Here is a 16,738-nt window from a genome sequence, read left to right as displayed (position 1 = left end):
TAGTGTGCATTGTATTTGAGAAAATGGAGAAGTTCTCAAAATCATCTCTTCCATATACATTTAGCTAAAAGAATTCCTCTAACTTGACTTTCAGATTATCAGTTGTCATTTCCTCTTCCCCTAATCTTTGTGATAACAAGGATGCAATTGCATTTGATATTCCTTGCTTGATGTTATCAACAATATTTTTCCATCAACTGGATTCCTTGGTAAATCTCTCAAAAATTTCCTTAGCCATGATCACTACACTGTACCATCAAATAAAATCATAGAAATCGCCCTCACTGATAAATCGACCATCAATCAATTCTTGGTTTGGGGTATCCATCAGACTCTGAATGTCGGCAATCACCTCTTCTTGGTAAATATGCTCATCCACCCATGATTCCTCCATGCACTGAATCCTAGAGACTGCAGCCAATGCCCTATTGTGCACTTGCACTAATTCTTCTGCATGTTTGAAGGCTACCTCCTGAATTCCTTCGATCCAAATCTTTGTCCCTGAGCAATCCACTTGATTCTGTCAATATCACCTACCACTTCACTGGAAACACCTGTTGGAGGGAAAGATGATGGACCTTCCTCTCTTACTAGATGAGGCAAGTTATTGATATACTGACATATTGCCTGAATTTCTCTTTTCTGCTTTTCATACCCTTCTTCTACTTTCTTCAGCCTATCCTTCAAAGCCTGTGTGGAGTCATCAAATTCTTCCAATATTTGCTCTCGGGAGGCTCGACCAAGATTTACTTCTGTAACATGATATTCATCTAGAGCAATCTGATTTTTCCCTTTGTCAACTGCGGGAGTCGCAATCTGCAAGATTCTGGATCATGATTCTCCTCTGATGAATTTAGTATATCTTTTTTCTTTCTCTTGTTCTTCTGATCGATTTGATCGGTCCAAAATTTCCTGTAATTTAATTGTTGGATCAACCTCCTTTTGTTGATGCAATTGAATTTGTTGCCTCAACCATTCCAGAATGGGTATACTTTGGTCCCCTGGAATTACCAATTGTTCTTTCCTTTGGACCGCTTGAATGTCAATCTCTTCTTCACCTCCTGGACTATCCATTGTAACCTCAAGAAATATAGCTTCGGCACTTGGAAGATGTATTGCTTCTCCTGGAGTTTCTTCCTCTAGTGGACCATCTCCATCATTAATCATTTCTCGCTCTAAGATCATAGCGAGACTTTCTTCTGTAGCAATATCTTGATCTCTCCCTCTTTCTTGCATGGATTTTTCATAAGCGTTTATACTCAACCTATCATGAATTGGCCTATCCAAATTCTCTTCTTGCTCAAATCTCCTTATACTTGTCCCTACATCTTGCCTTTCAAAAGTTTCTATCTCTTGGACACTTGGAGTTTGACTTGGAGAAGAGGGAGCATCTCCGTGTTTATGCTTCTTATTTTGAGATTCCTGGATGACTTCCTCAATCCTAGGATGCTTTTCTTGAGGTACCTCCTTCCCTTTCTTGGTTCCTACATCTTCGGATGGAGTTCCCCTTTCTTCAACAGTCCCTTCAGATATTTGTCTTGATCTTTCATCCCTGAGTGGTCTGTGGCCAAGAAACCTATATGTGAATCCATTAGCTGGTGCAACTAATTTTTCAAGCTTACGCTCGATCCACCACCTTGTAAAATCTAAGACTGGTTTTGAAAGGGTTTCGAGATCTATAATTTCTTTCTTCTTCCAATCAAATGGTGGAGCTGTCATTTCTGGATTGAATCCTTTTCGCATCACATTTAGGTCCTCCTCCATTTGATGAGGAACCTTGAATATGTTGCATGTTCTAATAATGTTCAATGGTAGTCTTGAATGTAATCTTTTTCTAATCTTGTTCTCGTCTACTGCATTTGCCCAAAAGTCTTCAAGGTGAACCTTGTGTTGGTACTTTGACCCTCCTACTGATGAGATCTTGTTGAAAGGATCAAAATCATTCCTCTTTGGATAAAGCGGAAGGCGAAAGAAGTGGAGCTCATCTGATGATTTCTCTGCAACTTTTAGACATGGGCATACCTCAGTTTTCCCTTTTCCTATGGAAATTGGAAACTGCAATCTCAACTTCTTCTTCCCTTTCTGAATCTTGTCATAGGTAGTAAGTTGCCGAGTAAGCTCTAACAAGACCATCTTATCCGTTGGATACCTAGGAAGTTTGTATGGCTCCGTGGAGAATCCTTGAACTCGGATGTATGAAAAGGTAGGAAACTGAATGAACCAGGCACCATATTCTTCAACCAACTTCATTGCACACATTGACATTCTTATATGTGGCCTCTTTTTTAGTGTTCTTACTATGCGCATGTCAAATATATCATTAACCCTCATGTAATCATCCTTTGAATACAAATGCAACTACGGGTAACATTCGTGGACTTTGAGGTGTTGGCTTCCGCTTCCAATTGGTCCTTTGCATCGTAGTTCATCATAATTTGTCATTCGTGCTAGCATGTAGATGACATAGGAGCTCATGTAAAATCTCCTTGTATGCTCTAGATTCATCAACTGCTCATTTAGGTTATCACTTATGAGCCCAGCCCAATCTATTCTATCACCTTCCTCCATTACCTACTCAACAAAATACCACATCCAAGATTCAAACCTATAAGAATAAGCCATGCCAAATATGGGACTCAACATCATGACCATATCACTATATTCCCTCTGCAAGTTGAGCCATACTATTTCTTTAGGAATCTTGGAATGATGTGGTCTATTCTTTTTCAACCATCTTTTGTTGATTGTTTCTTCACAAAAATTGATTCCATATGTATAGATTCTCAGTGCTTGCTCTTGTGTTTTTGTGACCATCCTTGGATTTGAAGGAATTCCAAATGCTTCAGAAATGGATGTTAGAGAAAAATCTGCTAGAATATTTCATTCAGAATCTCGAATGGTTTTGTCTCTAGGACTGTAATGCTTGGTACATTCCACGATTAACTCTGGATGCTGAAAAGGAGGGAAACTAGCTGGAGCAAAAATTCCACTTCTCACAATTTTTGTAGCCAGGTGTGTTGGGTGATAGTTGTTATATCCGAGCATTCTCTGATTAAAATCTTTCAGATCAAGGCCGCCAAGACTTGTATCTCCAATTTCTATCCACTTTGACACGATTTTGGATTCAGGATAGAATCCTCTCCTTTCATTCTTTATCAATTGTCCTCGCGTTTCTCCTGTTCCCCTAGGCTCTGCCATTTTCCTTTCCTGTAAAATAGAAAATGTATGTACATAAGACTATGCAAGGAAAGCATTAAAAAGAATAGATATGACTTGTCCATAAGACAAAGATTTTGGATTTTCGCCAAAATTTCCATACTCCTTTCAAGATTCACTTTTTAACACTTCCGCGAGAAATATGAAATTGCACAACTCACTGCAAAGAAAAATCCTTTCTGATAGGATTCAAAATCTTCTGACATGAATTCCCAGAAAACTCCTCAACAATTTCAAAAAATTTCTCAAAAAGTATGCTTCCTTGAACTCCTCAAATCTTACTCCTATTCTCGATCTGCTCTTCAAATTTCTGTGTGAGCCTGAATGAATGAGAGGGTTTCTTATAGAAATCATCGTTCAAAAAAGATGTCTTTAAAGCTACAGACTTAAATTAGGCAGCTACTTTAATTAACCATTAAGGTTTCCATTTTTTGTGCCACTTGTCGCCTTTTTGCTGCTTGATTCAAAAAGTTGCTATCTTTAATGCTCTTAACTTCATGATGAAGCTAAGTATTTCTATTTTGATTTAAAAAAAAAAAAAAAAAATCAATATTTAATTAACTTCCATTTTTAAATGAAAAATCAAATTTATTTGCAACTTTTTCTCCATTTTTATTTTTTGGGTTATTATTAAAAAAAAATCAAATTAAATATTAGTAAAACTAATATTTAATTTTTTAATGTAAATCCAAAAAAAATATTTTGAAGGAAAATCATTTTTTTTACTTTTCCTCTCTGAATCCAACTTTCACTTCATAAGAAAATTCATCCTTCATCTAAATTTTCTGATTTTTTTGCAAAATTTTCAATTTTCCGCTTTTCACAAATTTTTAACCAATTTACAAGAGCGGGCTTTTTCAGAATTGAGGATTTTTCCTTTGCATAATATTTCCTTCACTCCTACTGACTTCTGCTTGTTGTTTTATGAAAGCGAGATTTTCAAGGAATGAAGGATAGAATCCTTCATCAAAACATTCCTCCATTTCCTGAAAACTACGCTCCAGAATTTTGGGAGCGGGCTTTTTAAGGAATGAAGGATAAAATCCTTCATCAAAACCTTCCTTCATTTCCTGAAAATTGCGCTCCAAAATTTTAGGGAGCGGGCTTTTTAAGTAATGAAGGATAAAATCCTTCATTTCTTGAAAAATGTGCTCCACATTTTTAGGAACAGCTGGCATATTTCCTAAATGGGATTAAATCCTTGTCTCCTTTAGTTTTGTGCTCCGTAAAAGCTGGCAAAAGTTTTTTTAAAAAATAGAAAGGGGGCCCCCGACTGGGGTGATGGTGACTGGCGGTCACAACAGTATACTCAACCTTTGAGCCCAAATGGCAAACCACTTCCAAAACTTCAACCACAGTCTCCAAACAATGGTGACAAAAATAAGGACCTCAGTCCAATCACAAACCTTAGTTGGTTTGATTCCTACAAACTCACTACACACCTTGCACTTCTAGGCCTACAAACCTTGTAGCCTTCCAATTAGCTTCCTTGCACTTTTCTCCCAATATACCTTAACAGCATAGGGACTTCTCCACAGGTTCAAACATCCTTCTTGACACCTTCTAAGAATCCAAAAGCTTTTGGGCTGATCTTGCTCCAGCACCCTCCAAACTGCTTCTTGGTACCTAGGCCTAATTAATCAAGTTAGGCTAGGGCTTCAAGGAATAATGGGTAAGGCGGGTTTGCAAGACCCCAAAAACTTAAGGCAATATCCAACACACTCAGTATATCCAACTACAACACTCAAACTGATCAGAGGTGCCTGCAACCATGATTGTCACCATTTAACTTGCAAAAACTAGTCAAGCACATGGGCTTGCTTGAGCTAGGGCCGGCTTGGGAAAATACTTACCCTTCTTTCCAGGCCTCTAACCTCTGGCATTACATTGCCTAGTCTCCTAACTTGCATTTCCCTCATTTTCAAAGGTTGCCACTGGTGGGAATGCGAGTTCTGAATGCATTTGTGGAAGGGTCTAGGAAACAAGGCTTTTCAGACCACCTTTCACCAAAATGCAGATAACTTTTTAACGACAACTCCTTTTTGAGTCAAACCAAAACCAAAAGTTTCCTAACTCACCATTGCAGCTATTTCATACACTCAGTAATCATAAAAGTTCCATACAGATCCGTACAAGTGTAACAGCTAAGCGATTACCAGTAAATTTTTAGAAAATTAAAGTTTTTATTGCTTTTTCTCCAAACCGCCATACAATCTAATCTCTCTCCCTTACTGAGATCACAAATGATGATTAAATAGGCCAACATGGCTGTTGGAACAACTACAAGGTCGTTCCCAACCTTAAACCAAACAAAAACAACTTTTAAACAATATCGATCAGCATTTTTAAAAGTTTTCAACAACTTTTGATTATGCAACATTTTGCACTTTTGCAAAACCCGACTTCCTAATGAACTTAATAAGCTTAAACAAATTCCACTAGGCCTATGTAGACTCTAAATGCCCTATTCTAAGGCCTTTTGGTCCCATGGGGTCACTTGGTTTATAACCACACCAAATGCTCGTGGGTCTTACATGTGCCTTTATTACAAAGCATAGACCAACTTGTAAAATATGGACCAAACCTTTATTCCAACTTCCTAATCTACTTGAATCATCCCTTTCATGTAGTGGCAATGTGTCTAGCAACATAGATACTTGTTTCCCCCTGCCACATAGGTTAGGTGCCTTGCACCAGTCTACTACTTACAAAAGGCAGCAAGGATTGATCTTGGTGGTTTAGAGGGCCTCCTTGCATGCTGTACATATCTATTGTCAATTACAACCACATCACCCACTTCCCAATTGATATCCACACACTCCTCCTTAGCTATTTTCTTGCACAATTCAATTGCTTTTGGAGGAAGCTCAACGCCATCTCTTAGAGTCACAATGTTAGAGGGTGTACTCCCAAATGCCATTACATTGAACCATACTTTCCTATTCTCATTTCCATCAAAAGTTCTAATGGAAGTAAGAGGTACCATCTTAAGGATCATTCGCCTGCCTTCCCAACTCACCTTCCAACTGAAGGCACTCTTTGCAACCCTAAAAACAAAAAAATTGAATTCAATTGAAAGCAACAAGTATAAAATCAAGCTTTCCCAAAGATAGTATACATGAAGAACTTGAATTTGAGACATCAAGGTCAATTAATCTTACATTTTCTCTAAATAAAGGGAAGATATCTAGTAGCCACCCAGGGTAATTTGGTATACTTACCTCTTAATTTATAAGTCTAATTATGCCAATTTTTTGGGTGTACCTCTATAAGCGACTTAAGAGCTTAAAGCTAAGGTTTCAGCATTTGGGCATTTATGGTTCTCTCTATAGAGGCGGTGGAGTGCTGTCATTTTAAAACACTCCCTCATATTGTTATGCTCCTCCCCCCACCCCCATTAGTCACTCAACATAAAAACAGTGGAGTGCTATCATTTTAAAACAATCCCACATATTGTTATGCTCCTTCCCCCACCCCCATTAGTCGCTCAACATAAAGATAGTACTTATGACGCAAATGAACTAATCAGCAATCAAGAAAGCTAAGAAAGATCAACTATTAGAACATGTGTGATGGGCTATTAGTACAACTGTTATCAGCTACATATGATATCATTTTTTGAGTCTTTTAAAAAGTAGGAATTAAAATATTTGTCATGAAACCCTCAAGATCATTAGACCCCATGACTACTGGATCTCTTCGCCTAGTACATGATTTTTTTGAAAATGGGATATCAGGGTTAAGGAGCCCTCCTTACCTTTCAGCTTCCACCTTATCATCAGTTCGAAAAAGGGTTTTCCAACTCTTGAGCAGAAAGTTGGGGTCATCCTCGTCTTTCTCAAGATGAATAGATGAATACAACAACCCCTCTTTTGCCAACTTTGCAACAAATTCTGGAAATTCCTGTTCCATTCTCTGGGTAATCTTATGGCTCAACACAATTTTACTCTGCCCACCTTGAGGAGGGGCAATCTCGCAGAAGAAGAGTAATTTGGCGGGAAAGTTCTCAAACTGGACAAGGACAAAACCAAGAATCTTCAGGGGAAATCAACCCTTAAGAAGAAAATGCAGGGTTTCTAGTTAGTACAAATTTACCTTGGACATCTCATGGTGAAAATGGATGGGTAGATGTAGAGCAACCTCACTTGCAGTGAAAACTCTTCCATGTACTCTTTTCCTCGCAGCCACGCCCATGTAACTATGCTCCTCCCATCCAAATGCTTCCACAACTTCATTGAAATCTGAGGTAGTTTTGAGCGAAAACCCTCGGAAAAGCAATGCCCCCACCTCTTTCAGCTCATTCTCAATCCATTCTCTGTTGTTGCGGATGGTGGCCAGAAAGCAGGGGAGACTCATTTTACTTTCATTGGAAGCGGAAGGCAGCAAAACCAGTGGAAAAAGTACACTTTCATGGCTGCCATTGCCTATAACTACTCACTGATTTGGGATTGTCCCTTGTTGGAAAGGACATTTCTGCAACTTTTCCATATTGTCTGTTCTTAATACTCCCCGTTTCCCTCCTGAGACAGTTATACATGCCCTGTCAAGCGTATGAATGCTTCATCAGGAGGGAAATGTGAAAAATCAACTATTGCAGTCACTGATTATTAATCTCCTATCATAAATGATTATTAAACTGCTGAAAACAAATTCCCAGCTTATATCGAAAAATAACACAACTGCAACTTCACTTAAAATACGAAAAGAAATGCGCAACACAATGAACACAATATTTTCGGACAAATTGTCCCTGGAAAAACCCCTAAGGGAAAACCAGTTCTACAGATGAGAAATTATACTAAACTTCAACAAATCAAGAGATACAAAATTCCTTGCCTTACACTGGCAGAACTCTGACAACCTCCTAATTTCTCCCGCTGATATTCCTCATTGCTATCCCTGCGTTAACACTGCGCCCTTGCTAACACTGCAAGACTGTTTGCTAACATTGCAAACTGCTTCTCCAAAAGCTTCACATCCAAATGACCCAATGACCCCTTTCTATACTACTCCTGTTGGTAAACCAACGACTAAGATTAAATCTAACCAACGACTGAGATTAAGACAACTCGACAGCCAATACTAGAATTGGTTGCAAAGTGTCCAAAAGGAATCACTAAAATTAGCAAATAATAACCATTTACTAATTTTTTGCAAGTGGACAAACAGCTGTCCAAACCACCCATAAATACAACTGCTATTCATAGATAAGGATGAATAGCTGTCCAAGCTACCCATAAATAGTGCTGCTATTTCTGGGTCAGAAATAACAGTTGTCCAACTAACAATAATTAAAAGGAAATAGGTGACTTAAAAGCCTGAAAACATCCTGGATTAGGCATCAATTGTTATATACTACACTAGTAGTGAGTGAATTTCAAGCATGGGGCAATAATCGGTAATATTAATCGACAAATATGGTGAAAAGCATTTACTCTGTCAATTTTACAGATGCCCAGTGCGGTAGAGAGAACGAGAAACAAAAAAAAACTATCAATTATTTTGCTCACCTGGCCTCAGAAGCATGGTGCATGTACACAACCACAAAATATCTCTGCACCGTTTTGTAGGCGGGGATGAATATGGTTGTAGACTATTGATAATTAAAAATTAAAAATTAAAAAATATGTCAATAGATCTTTAGTCTATTGGTGAAGTTGAAATTTTTTTAAAAGTTCATTAGTGATTGCTCACATAAATCATTCTTCACCTAGAGCACTATCTTCCATTGATTTTCATCTTAGATTCAAATCCACTTGATAACTACTTCTTTAATCAACCTTTTAGAAAAACCTAGTACCAAGTAGTATAACATGTCATCCAATCTTAGGCTATGCATACTTATACTCAATTATGATCTTGTGGATAGCACTAAAATCCACACACATTCTCCATTCCCTTGGTTTCTTGGTAAAATATTTTCTCTCACATTGATACAATTAACAACACAAACATTTTAGAAATCCCTTGTACGTTCCACATTTTTAACTGTATTTTGTTTGCTTCATGTTATACCTCTATGTATTCTCTCTTCCACAATAGATTACATTCCGATCATATTGCAAAGACCTACCCAATAGAAAGTGACAATCATCCATCGACACTGTATCGCTAAGCACTTCATCCGCAAGGACCAATCCTGAAAGTAACAAGACAAGATTTATCCCCAAGTAGATGAAGCTAGTCCTTCAACCAAGAACTCTTGTAAGGGATAGCTTTTGGAATGCAAACAAGTTGCAATTTGTTAACTAGTTCTATATTAACCAAATCGTTTGTAGATCTACCATCTATAATCACCTTGCATATTTTTCATAAAGTGTTCTTCAAATTAATATTCAAGGGGTTTCTTTGTTCCTAGATATCAAGGTTCTACATGGCATCATGTTTAGTTTTATTGGGCTACCACTACCCTTATGGTGTTTTAAGAAAAGAGTCCAATTCATTATTTGTTCTAAACAAATATTATATTCCTCCCCTAGATTAATTATATGATAATGAAAGGAATAAATTTCCATAGACGATAAAATATCTCCTTTTTGACATAGACCAGGGCCTGACTAAACTAGGCATGTCCCTAGGTGTGCTAGGTTTCCACCAAAATATGGCATGCAATAAAACCAAGAAATAATTGATCCACGTTCTCTTCGTTGCTTTTGTAAAGTTCACATATTGAGTGACCTCATATCCTATCCTTCTAAATCACTGTCAAAATTGATTTTTGAAGGGAAGTCCAAGTAAAAATACCCCAATGGGAAAACAAAGTTTATCCCAATAAAAATTCCACTCAAAATAAACACCTCGTTGCGAATATTCTCCCTTTCAAACATCTTGTATCCATCTCTACCATTTTAATTAGTAGTATTTGAACGATTCTACTTAATAGTGGCATGCCCCTTGCATTAAAATAGTGTCCTTTAACTAAGAAACTCCTTTAGCTACAATTTTTTTCTATCTAATAGCCTCAAAGAATCAAGAGAGTTCTAAGACCAAACCATTAGTCCATTCTACAATTCTATGTTCAAATTTTCACTCACATGATCCCTCATTATCACTTCCTTCTCAAATATCTTATCAAGACTTTCAAACCCACAAAATGAGTCTTACCAAAATTTAGTTGAGAAGTTGTCATTTATGTCCTTCATTAAATAATAAAATATAAGCAGTCAACATTCTTGCATGAAATTGTATACTATTGAACACCAAGGTGCATTTTGATTTGATATACTTGTGCCCCCATCATCGCTTAGATATTTGTGCTTTAATTTGCAATTGCACTTGAGGTTTGCATTCTTGAACATTCACCATAATAACTTGTCTCCCAATGCTTTATTTTGAAGGTTTTGTTCTCTAATTCTGACCCATGATACTCTATAGATTTGCAAACGTTATCCTAAGCTATCAAAGTCATCATATCCTCTTCACTTCCTTTCCAAAAATATTCCTTTACAGTTGGTTGTTCTTTTGGTTGGCCCACGAAGATGTACAAAAGATGTACTTGATTTACAGAGAGTAGTTCAGAGACATAGTATTGGGAGAGCAGTTCTTGATGGTTGTTGGCTATCTTATATCTTAGATGCAATGAAGAGATGTGCAGTCAGGTAGTGATAGAGGATAGTCTGTTGATGACATCAGTGAGTGTGCAAGCCCTAGTGTCGCACGTGTGAAGTTTTGTATAGATTGTGAGCCAACAATGCTATTGTAATTGTAATTAATGAATTATCTTATTATAATTAATTGAGAAAGACTCAAGGCTAACTGAAGGAATTATTATGAAGATATGGTATAAAGGAAAGATGTTTTCCTTGATTGTAATATGTATGAAGTGTGTATTCAAGTATTGTGATCGTTGTTGAAGTGTGAAGTGTGAAAATGAGTAGAGTGCTTACTGAATGTGTGTAAGCAATCCAAGGGATTATTAGATATGCTATTTGTTATCTGGTTACAAGATCAGAAGGAGCAGAGGTCTGGTTGATATGATAGAGAAAGAGAAAGGAACAATACAGTATCATTCTATTATTTGACAAGGAATAATACAAAGATCATTTGGACAATGGGTTCATTGGTCTTGCCCTTGAAGTTGTTTAGGCAGTGGGTCTAGCTATCTTCCACAACTCCTAACAAGGTTGGCACAACTTCTAATAGGGTTGAAATGTCCTAATAGGGATTGAAAGTCTCCTAACAAGGACTCATATGTACTGAATGTTGTAACATACTCCTAACAAGGTCTATCATCGAACAAGGAATATTTATATTAGTACATTATCTTGTGGGTACCATCCCCACCAGGGTTTTCCCTCTGATCAAGGGTTTGAATCCTAGTCAACATATTTGGTGTTATTGTGTACGAGTGTCTTGTTGTGGTTTCAATTAATATTACTCATATGGTTAAGATTTTTTAAAGTTGATAATTGTGATATTAGTTGGATAACTAATTCATCCCCCATTCTCAGTTATATCAGTAGACTATATATTCTAACAATTGGCCCATGAAATGTTAGAATTTGAGGAATAATTAAAGTGAGGGTGGGATGAATAAATATTTTGAACTTTTCAACCTTCTTCAATTGGTTTCACAACCAAACAACACAAAGTAAACATCCACATGTTCATGACACCATGTTTTTTTAATCATGGAAACTCAATTAAGGGAAAACCCATAGTGTGGATGGAAATCACAAATAATTACTTTATCGAAGTAATTACCATGTTAAAGGTTTAGATACAAAAGGGGTGAATGCATAAGAATTCAGGCCTACAACTTTGAGCACACTTCGTAGATACAAAAGAGTGGGCTATAATCCAATTGATGACAACATAACTTAGGCTTCAATCCATAATAGACCATGATAAGAATATGAGCTAAGAAATAGTATCATCTGTGCTAGAATAGTTCCTTGTAAGTGTTGTATAATAAACTTTGCCTCAATAAGTCCACTTCGCATATTCAGTAAGTCACTTACACACTATATAATTCTCTCTTCACTTTGCTTCTCAAACAAATAAAAAATCTCAATCTCAAAGACTCGATATCAAAAATAAAACTCTAACAGGTTGACTTTAATAACAGGTTAGTTAACATGTAGAACATTGATAATTCAACATACACATATTCACGCTAACCTCAAACCAAAACATATGTGACACAACAAGGTTGGCTTAACTCAAAAATAGTTAACAAATTGATTGGATCGTCATTTTGTTACAAATTTTTTATTGATCCAACAAGTGACAGACACTACTCCATATACTTATCTATCAGCATGATACTCAAATCTACATAACTTGGTCATAATAGAACATAAACACGTGCAATTACTTGAACAAATGTAATATGGTTTGTAACATCATTCCCTAACTATGCAATACAAAATACTTTTGTACTTGTATGTATCAATCCATTCATTGACCCAATATTATGTTCATATTCATCCATACTTGGCCAATTTTGCAAGTTGTCCTTTGATAAATCTAAAAAAATGTTGAATGGCCAAGAGGTTAAGTTTTAGTTTCCATCAATGATAACATACAAATCATCCACTCCAGTGTCTCTTTTCAACAATCCACCCTTTGGAATTTGATGACAACATTTAGTTAAAAGTGACTAAGTGCCCAAGAAAAAATGCCAAACACCAAAAACACAGATAATAAAAATTGTGCTCCCCTGAGATTAATAACTCATTTTTTACACAAAATCTCTCCCCCTTTGGCATTAATGGAAAAGGTTGAGATCTCCAAACAACATTGATCTACCAAAATTCTATGTATTTCACATATGTTCATAGGTATGCAAAATATACATACAAAATTTTGAAAATATCTAAAATGTTTATCCTCAAAGCTTCAAAAATCCACACCCCAAGTCTTCCTTAAGCTCTCAACAATCTCAATCTGTCAAAATATTGCACATGCTAATTTGTTAGTCTCAATTAGATAAGGTTGATCAGGGTGCTCATTATTTTCAACTTCTTCCTCCAAACCCCTCTTTAGTATGTCCAACTTAGGCACTAATAGGTTCATCAACTCACAAATTTGTCCCTTCATTCTTATTCTCTTTGTCTCAAGAGTTTTGATTTTATCATTTATTTACCACCTTGTCTACATGAATTAATGCAATCTCATTCATGGTATCAAATCTCTTACACATCTAAAATAAAATTTCTTCGTTTTCCTTTAGAATGTATGTAATAGTTAACAAAAAAATGATATAGTTTACTTCCATTAGAAATTACATCCTTTAGTTGCAAAATAGAAACACCCAAAGATTTCTTGTCCTTAGAAATAAAAGTACATAATTGGCCAAAATGATTAGAAATGTATCATTCTACACTTTAGCTATGGTATATCTCTCTAAACTTTAAAATGAGTATAAAATTCATCCAGAATTCCTTCTAACTAGCTAGATGTAGGTTCATCATGCTCAAATTGGTGAATTGGAAAAGTCTTGCATAAATCATTTATTGCTCTAGTCAAAAGTTTGCTTCCCTTCTCATGGATTTCAAGATATGCTTCCTTTCCTTAGCATGGGAAATTGTAGAAAGTCTCATTAACTAATCTTCCCTAAGAGTATCCAATTCAATTGGCCCTTTATATATATATATAATTTCATTTTCAAGTTTTGTCTTTGCAATATCTCTTTCAACCTCAACTTGCTCAACTTTCTCTTTCTCATCTATCTGCACATTAGGAGGGTTTGTTTGACCTCACAAGGGGACTAAATAACTAGGCTTGTAACATAACTCAGGGATTGGATATCCTATCTAAGTATCTATGTTTTGCATCATGAAGGATCATTTAATCATCAAACCTAGGGATGTATACTTGAAATGAGAGTGCACGATATGTGCACTAACTTCTAGCTAGAGCTATACTATCTTCTAAGCTCAATAGAAAATAATTGCTTGAAAGAAACTTATTCTATGGCTTTAGTAAATGAATACTTGGAACATAACTTAATTGAAGTACAACTAATGAAGGAAATGCTAATACTGAATTTCAAGATTTTTCAAATCAAATAGGAGCTACTATGCTTGCTTTGGCTACATGAATAGACAAACTAGAAAAGCTAAAATTATGATATGTGAGAAATGAAACTAATGTTACTAAGGATTACTCACCAAGTGGGCCCCCTTGAATGAGAATCCAGAACTCAATTACACATGATAAATCTTCAAATTTTAATTATTGCATTCATTTGAAAATAAAATATCTTACATTGATAAAATTAGCTAAAATAAGTGCATTGATTACATGATTCACTTCTTCTCTATTTCCATATTCTTACTCTCTCTCATGTAGGAGAATAAATCTTATTTATAAAGGAAACTAACTACTAATTAATCACATCAAAAGAACAGATTGGTACCACTATTGCATACTAAGAAGTAGGAGTAAAACATCCTTAAAGTAAGGAATCAAGAACTAATTCGATGAACATGGAGAATAAATATAGTTTCCAGTACTTCCTAGATTTTCTTGGCATCAAGGACACTCTCCTTGAATTGGCCTCAACCTTGTTATTACCAACATTTTCTCTCTCACTAGTTTTAAGGTCATTCATTTAGTTGCAGGATTGAGTCTTTATAATTGCTTGAATAATCTACATACTCACTCATCTTAATGAACTGGCTTGCATCGTCAATATTGAACATAAAACAAGGACAATATATGTAACATGATATGAAACACACATTTATTAACCAAATGATTAACTATCCATTAAAACATAACTATAGATTATTAGGCATAAGTGTATTGCTTACTTTGATGAAAATATGTTACTTTTCCAATGATAAGTTTCTAATCATGAAAATCTAATCTCATAAAACTTTAAGACTATTAAACTAAAGCTCATGTGCTTGCATGTCACTAATCAACTAGGTACTAGGAAAAGTCTTTAAAACATAAAACAAGGAACAATAAACAAGGTAATGGAACATATCAAGAACTAGAATAGACACAACAAATACTACTATAAACATGGGAAAATACTTGTCTCACCAGGGTTTAATTCTATTCTCATCTTCCCTATGACCATCAGTAAGAATCATATCTCATCCTGAACTTGTTCTTTTTCCAACTCAATGTGCTTGACATCTATAGTATCTTTTTCATTTGTTTCCTATTTATATTGTTCATCTATCATGACTTCCCTATAAATCATTACAATAGGTACATCTTCCATTTCATCTCCATCATTAGAAAGTGTAATAGGAACACTAGAAAAAATAAATCTAGTTCAACATTTATTGAATCAAATCTTGTAGGCATGGCATATTCATCTGTTGTTTTCTTCCACTCCTTCAGCATACATTCTCCACACCAATTCTCTAATAATATCCTCAATATTTCCACTCATAATCCTATTCATCCTTATTTTGTCAACTATTGTCTCTTTGTTTCATCAAGGAGTACTTTTAAATCATTCTTTGAGACAATTGGACATGATATTCTTATGAATCCTTTAATTTTCTTGTCCTATTCTAATTTTGTTGATCTTCTCTCCTCAATCCTAGCACATAGTTCATCAGGGATTTTCCCTTTGATCTCAACAAGTGCTCGATTAAGCTTATTCAAATAGTCTATCATTTATTCCTATAGTATCCCTTTTTCTTCTTCATCATATCTATGATACTATATTTGCAATTGAATTAACATCCCATGAACAACCAATTTATTCAATACACCATCAACAATAAATTGGAGTTTATCAGTTACAACTTCTTCAAGTACTTTACCTATCACAACTTCAACTTCTTTGATTCCTTCAGTAATAACTTTATTTCTTGAATTGTCTTTAGATATTTTCTTAGGTCCCTTACACTTTGACTTAACTCTCTTACTTGATGAATCTAAAATTGCCTTCAATTTGAGTAAGATTTTTCTTAGTAGCCTTTGGTGTAGGTGTACTTTCCTCTAATTTGATTGCAGTCTTCTTTTCTAGATGATTGGGTGAATATCTCATTGAACTTTGAGTAGTTCTATTGAATGGTATACAAGAAGGAGGTGAACCATCACCATCTATATGCATAGGTTTATTTATTTTAACTCACTTATTCTCTTCTTCCTCCTTCTTTCTAGCCTCAACCATCTACTCTTTTATGAAACCCATTTGCTCCCCATAACCTCAACTTCCTTTCTAGCTTTCCTCTTCAATGTAGCTTTGTTATGTTCTAAATGTAATTGAAAGTATTTCAACTCATAGGTGTTGAAAATGTATTCATTAAGATCAATTGATTTCTTCAACATATCCTTGACATGTTCCTCATTTAGAAAAGGATCTACTTTTTAACCAAGAGGTAGGATCCAATAAGTCCTTAGTTAAACAACCTCAACACAAAAAAGGAACTATAAAATAAATAATGTCTGCATATTTCTTGTCTATTTTTCTTGAAATTCTATATCTACTTTGAATTTATTTCTAAAAAGTCTTAAAGGAACTCTTATATTATCCATGTGTCCATATGAAATCTTTTTGATCATGTCTCATAGTCTTTAACATGGGGTTATAAATGAAACTGAAATT

General features: G+C 35.4%; 1 protein-coding gene across 1 annotated transcript; it reads right to left on the bottom strand.

Annotated features, from left to right (window-relative positions):
- Nucleotides 1-5,841: 5,841 nt before the first annotated feature.
- Nucleotides 5,842-7,785, bottom strand: LOC149532362 (clavaminate synthase-like protein At3g21360). The gene is made up of 3 exons (XM_089804089.1): nt 7,312-7,785; nt 6,974-7,227; nt 5,842-6,263 (listed from the first exon to the last, which is right to left on the bottom strand). The coding sequence occupies exons 1-3, from the start codon at nt 7,570-7,572 to the stop codon at nt 5,918-5,920; spliced, it is 861 nt and encodes a 286-aa protein (XP_089660215.1). The 5' UTR covers nt 7,573-7,785; the 3' UTR covers nt 5,842-5,917.
- Between the last annotated feature and the right edge of the window lie 8,953 nt (nt 7,786-16,738).

This window comes from Cupressus sempervirens, chromosome 10 (genome assembly GCF_028749045.1).
Source record: "Cupressus sempervirens isolate cs-2001-9-10 chromosome 10, ASM2874904v1, whole genome shotgun sequence".
In the NCBI taxonomy this organism is placed as follows: Eukaryota; Viridiplantae; Streptophyta; class Pinopsida; order Cupressales; family Cupressaceae; genus Cupressus; species Cupressus sempervirens.
This window is presented reverse-complemented; position numbering and strand designations above follow the sequence as displayed.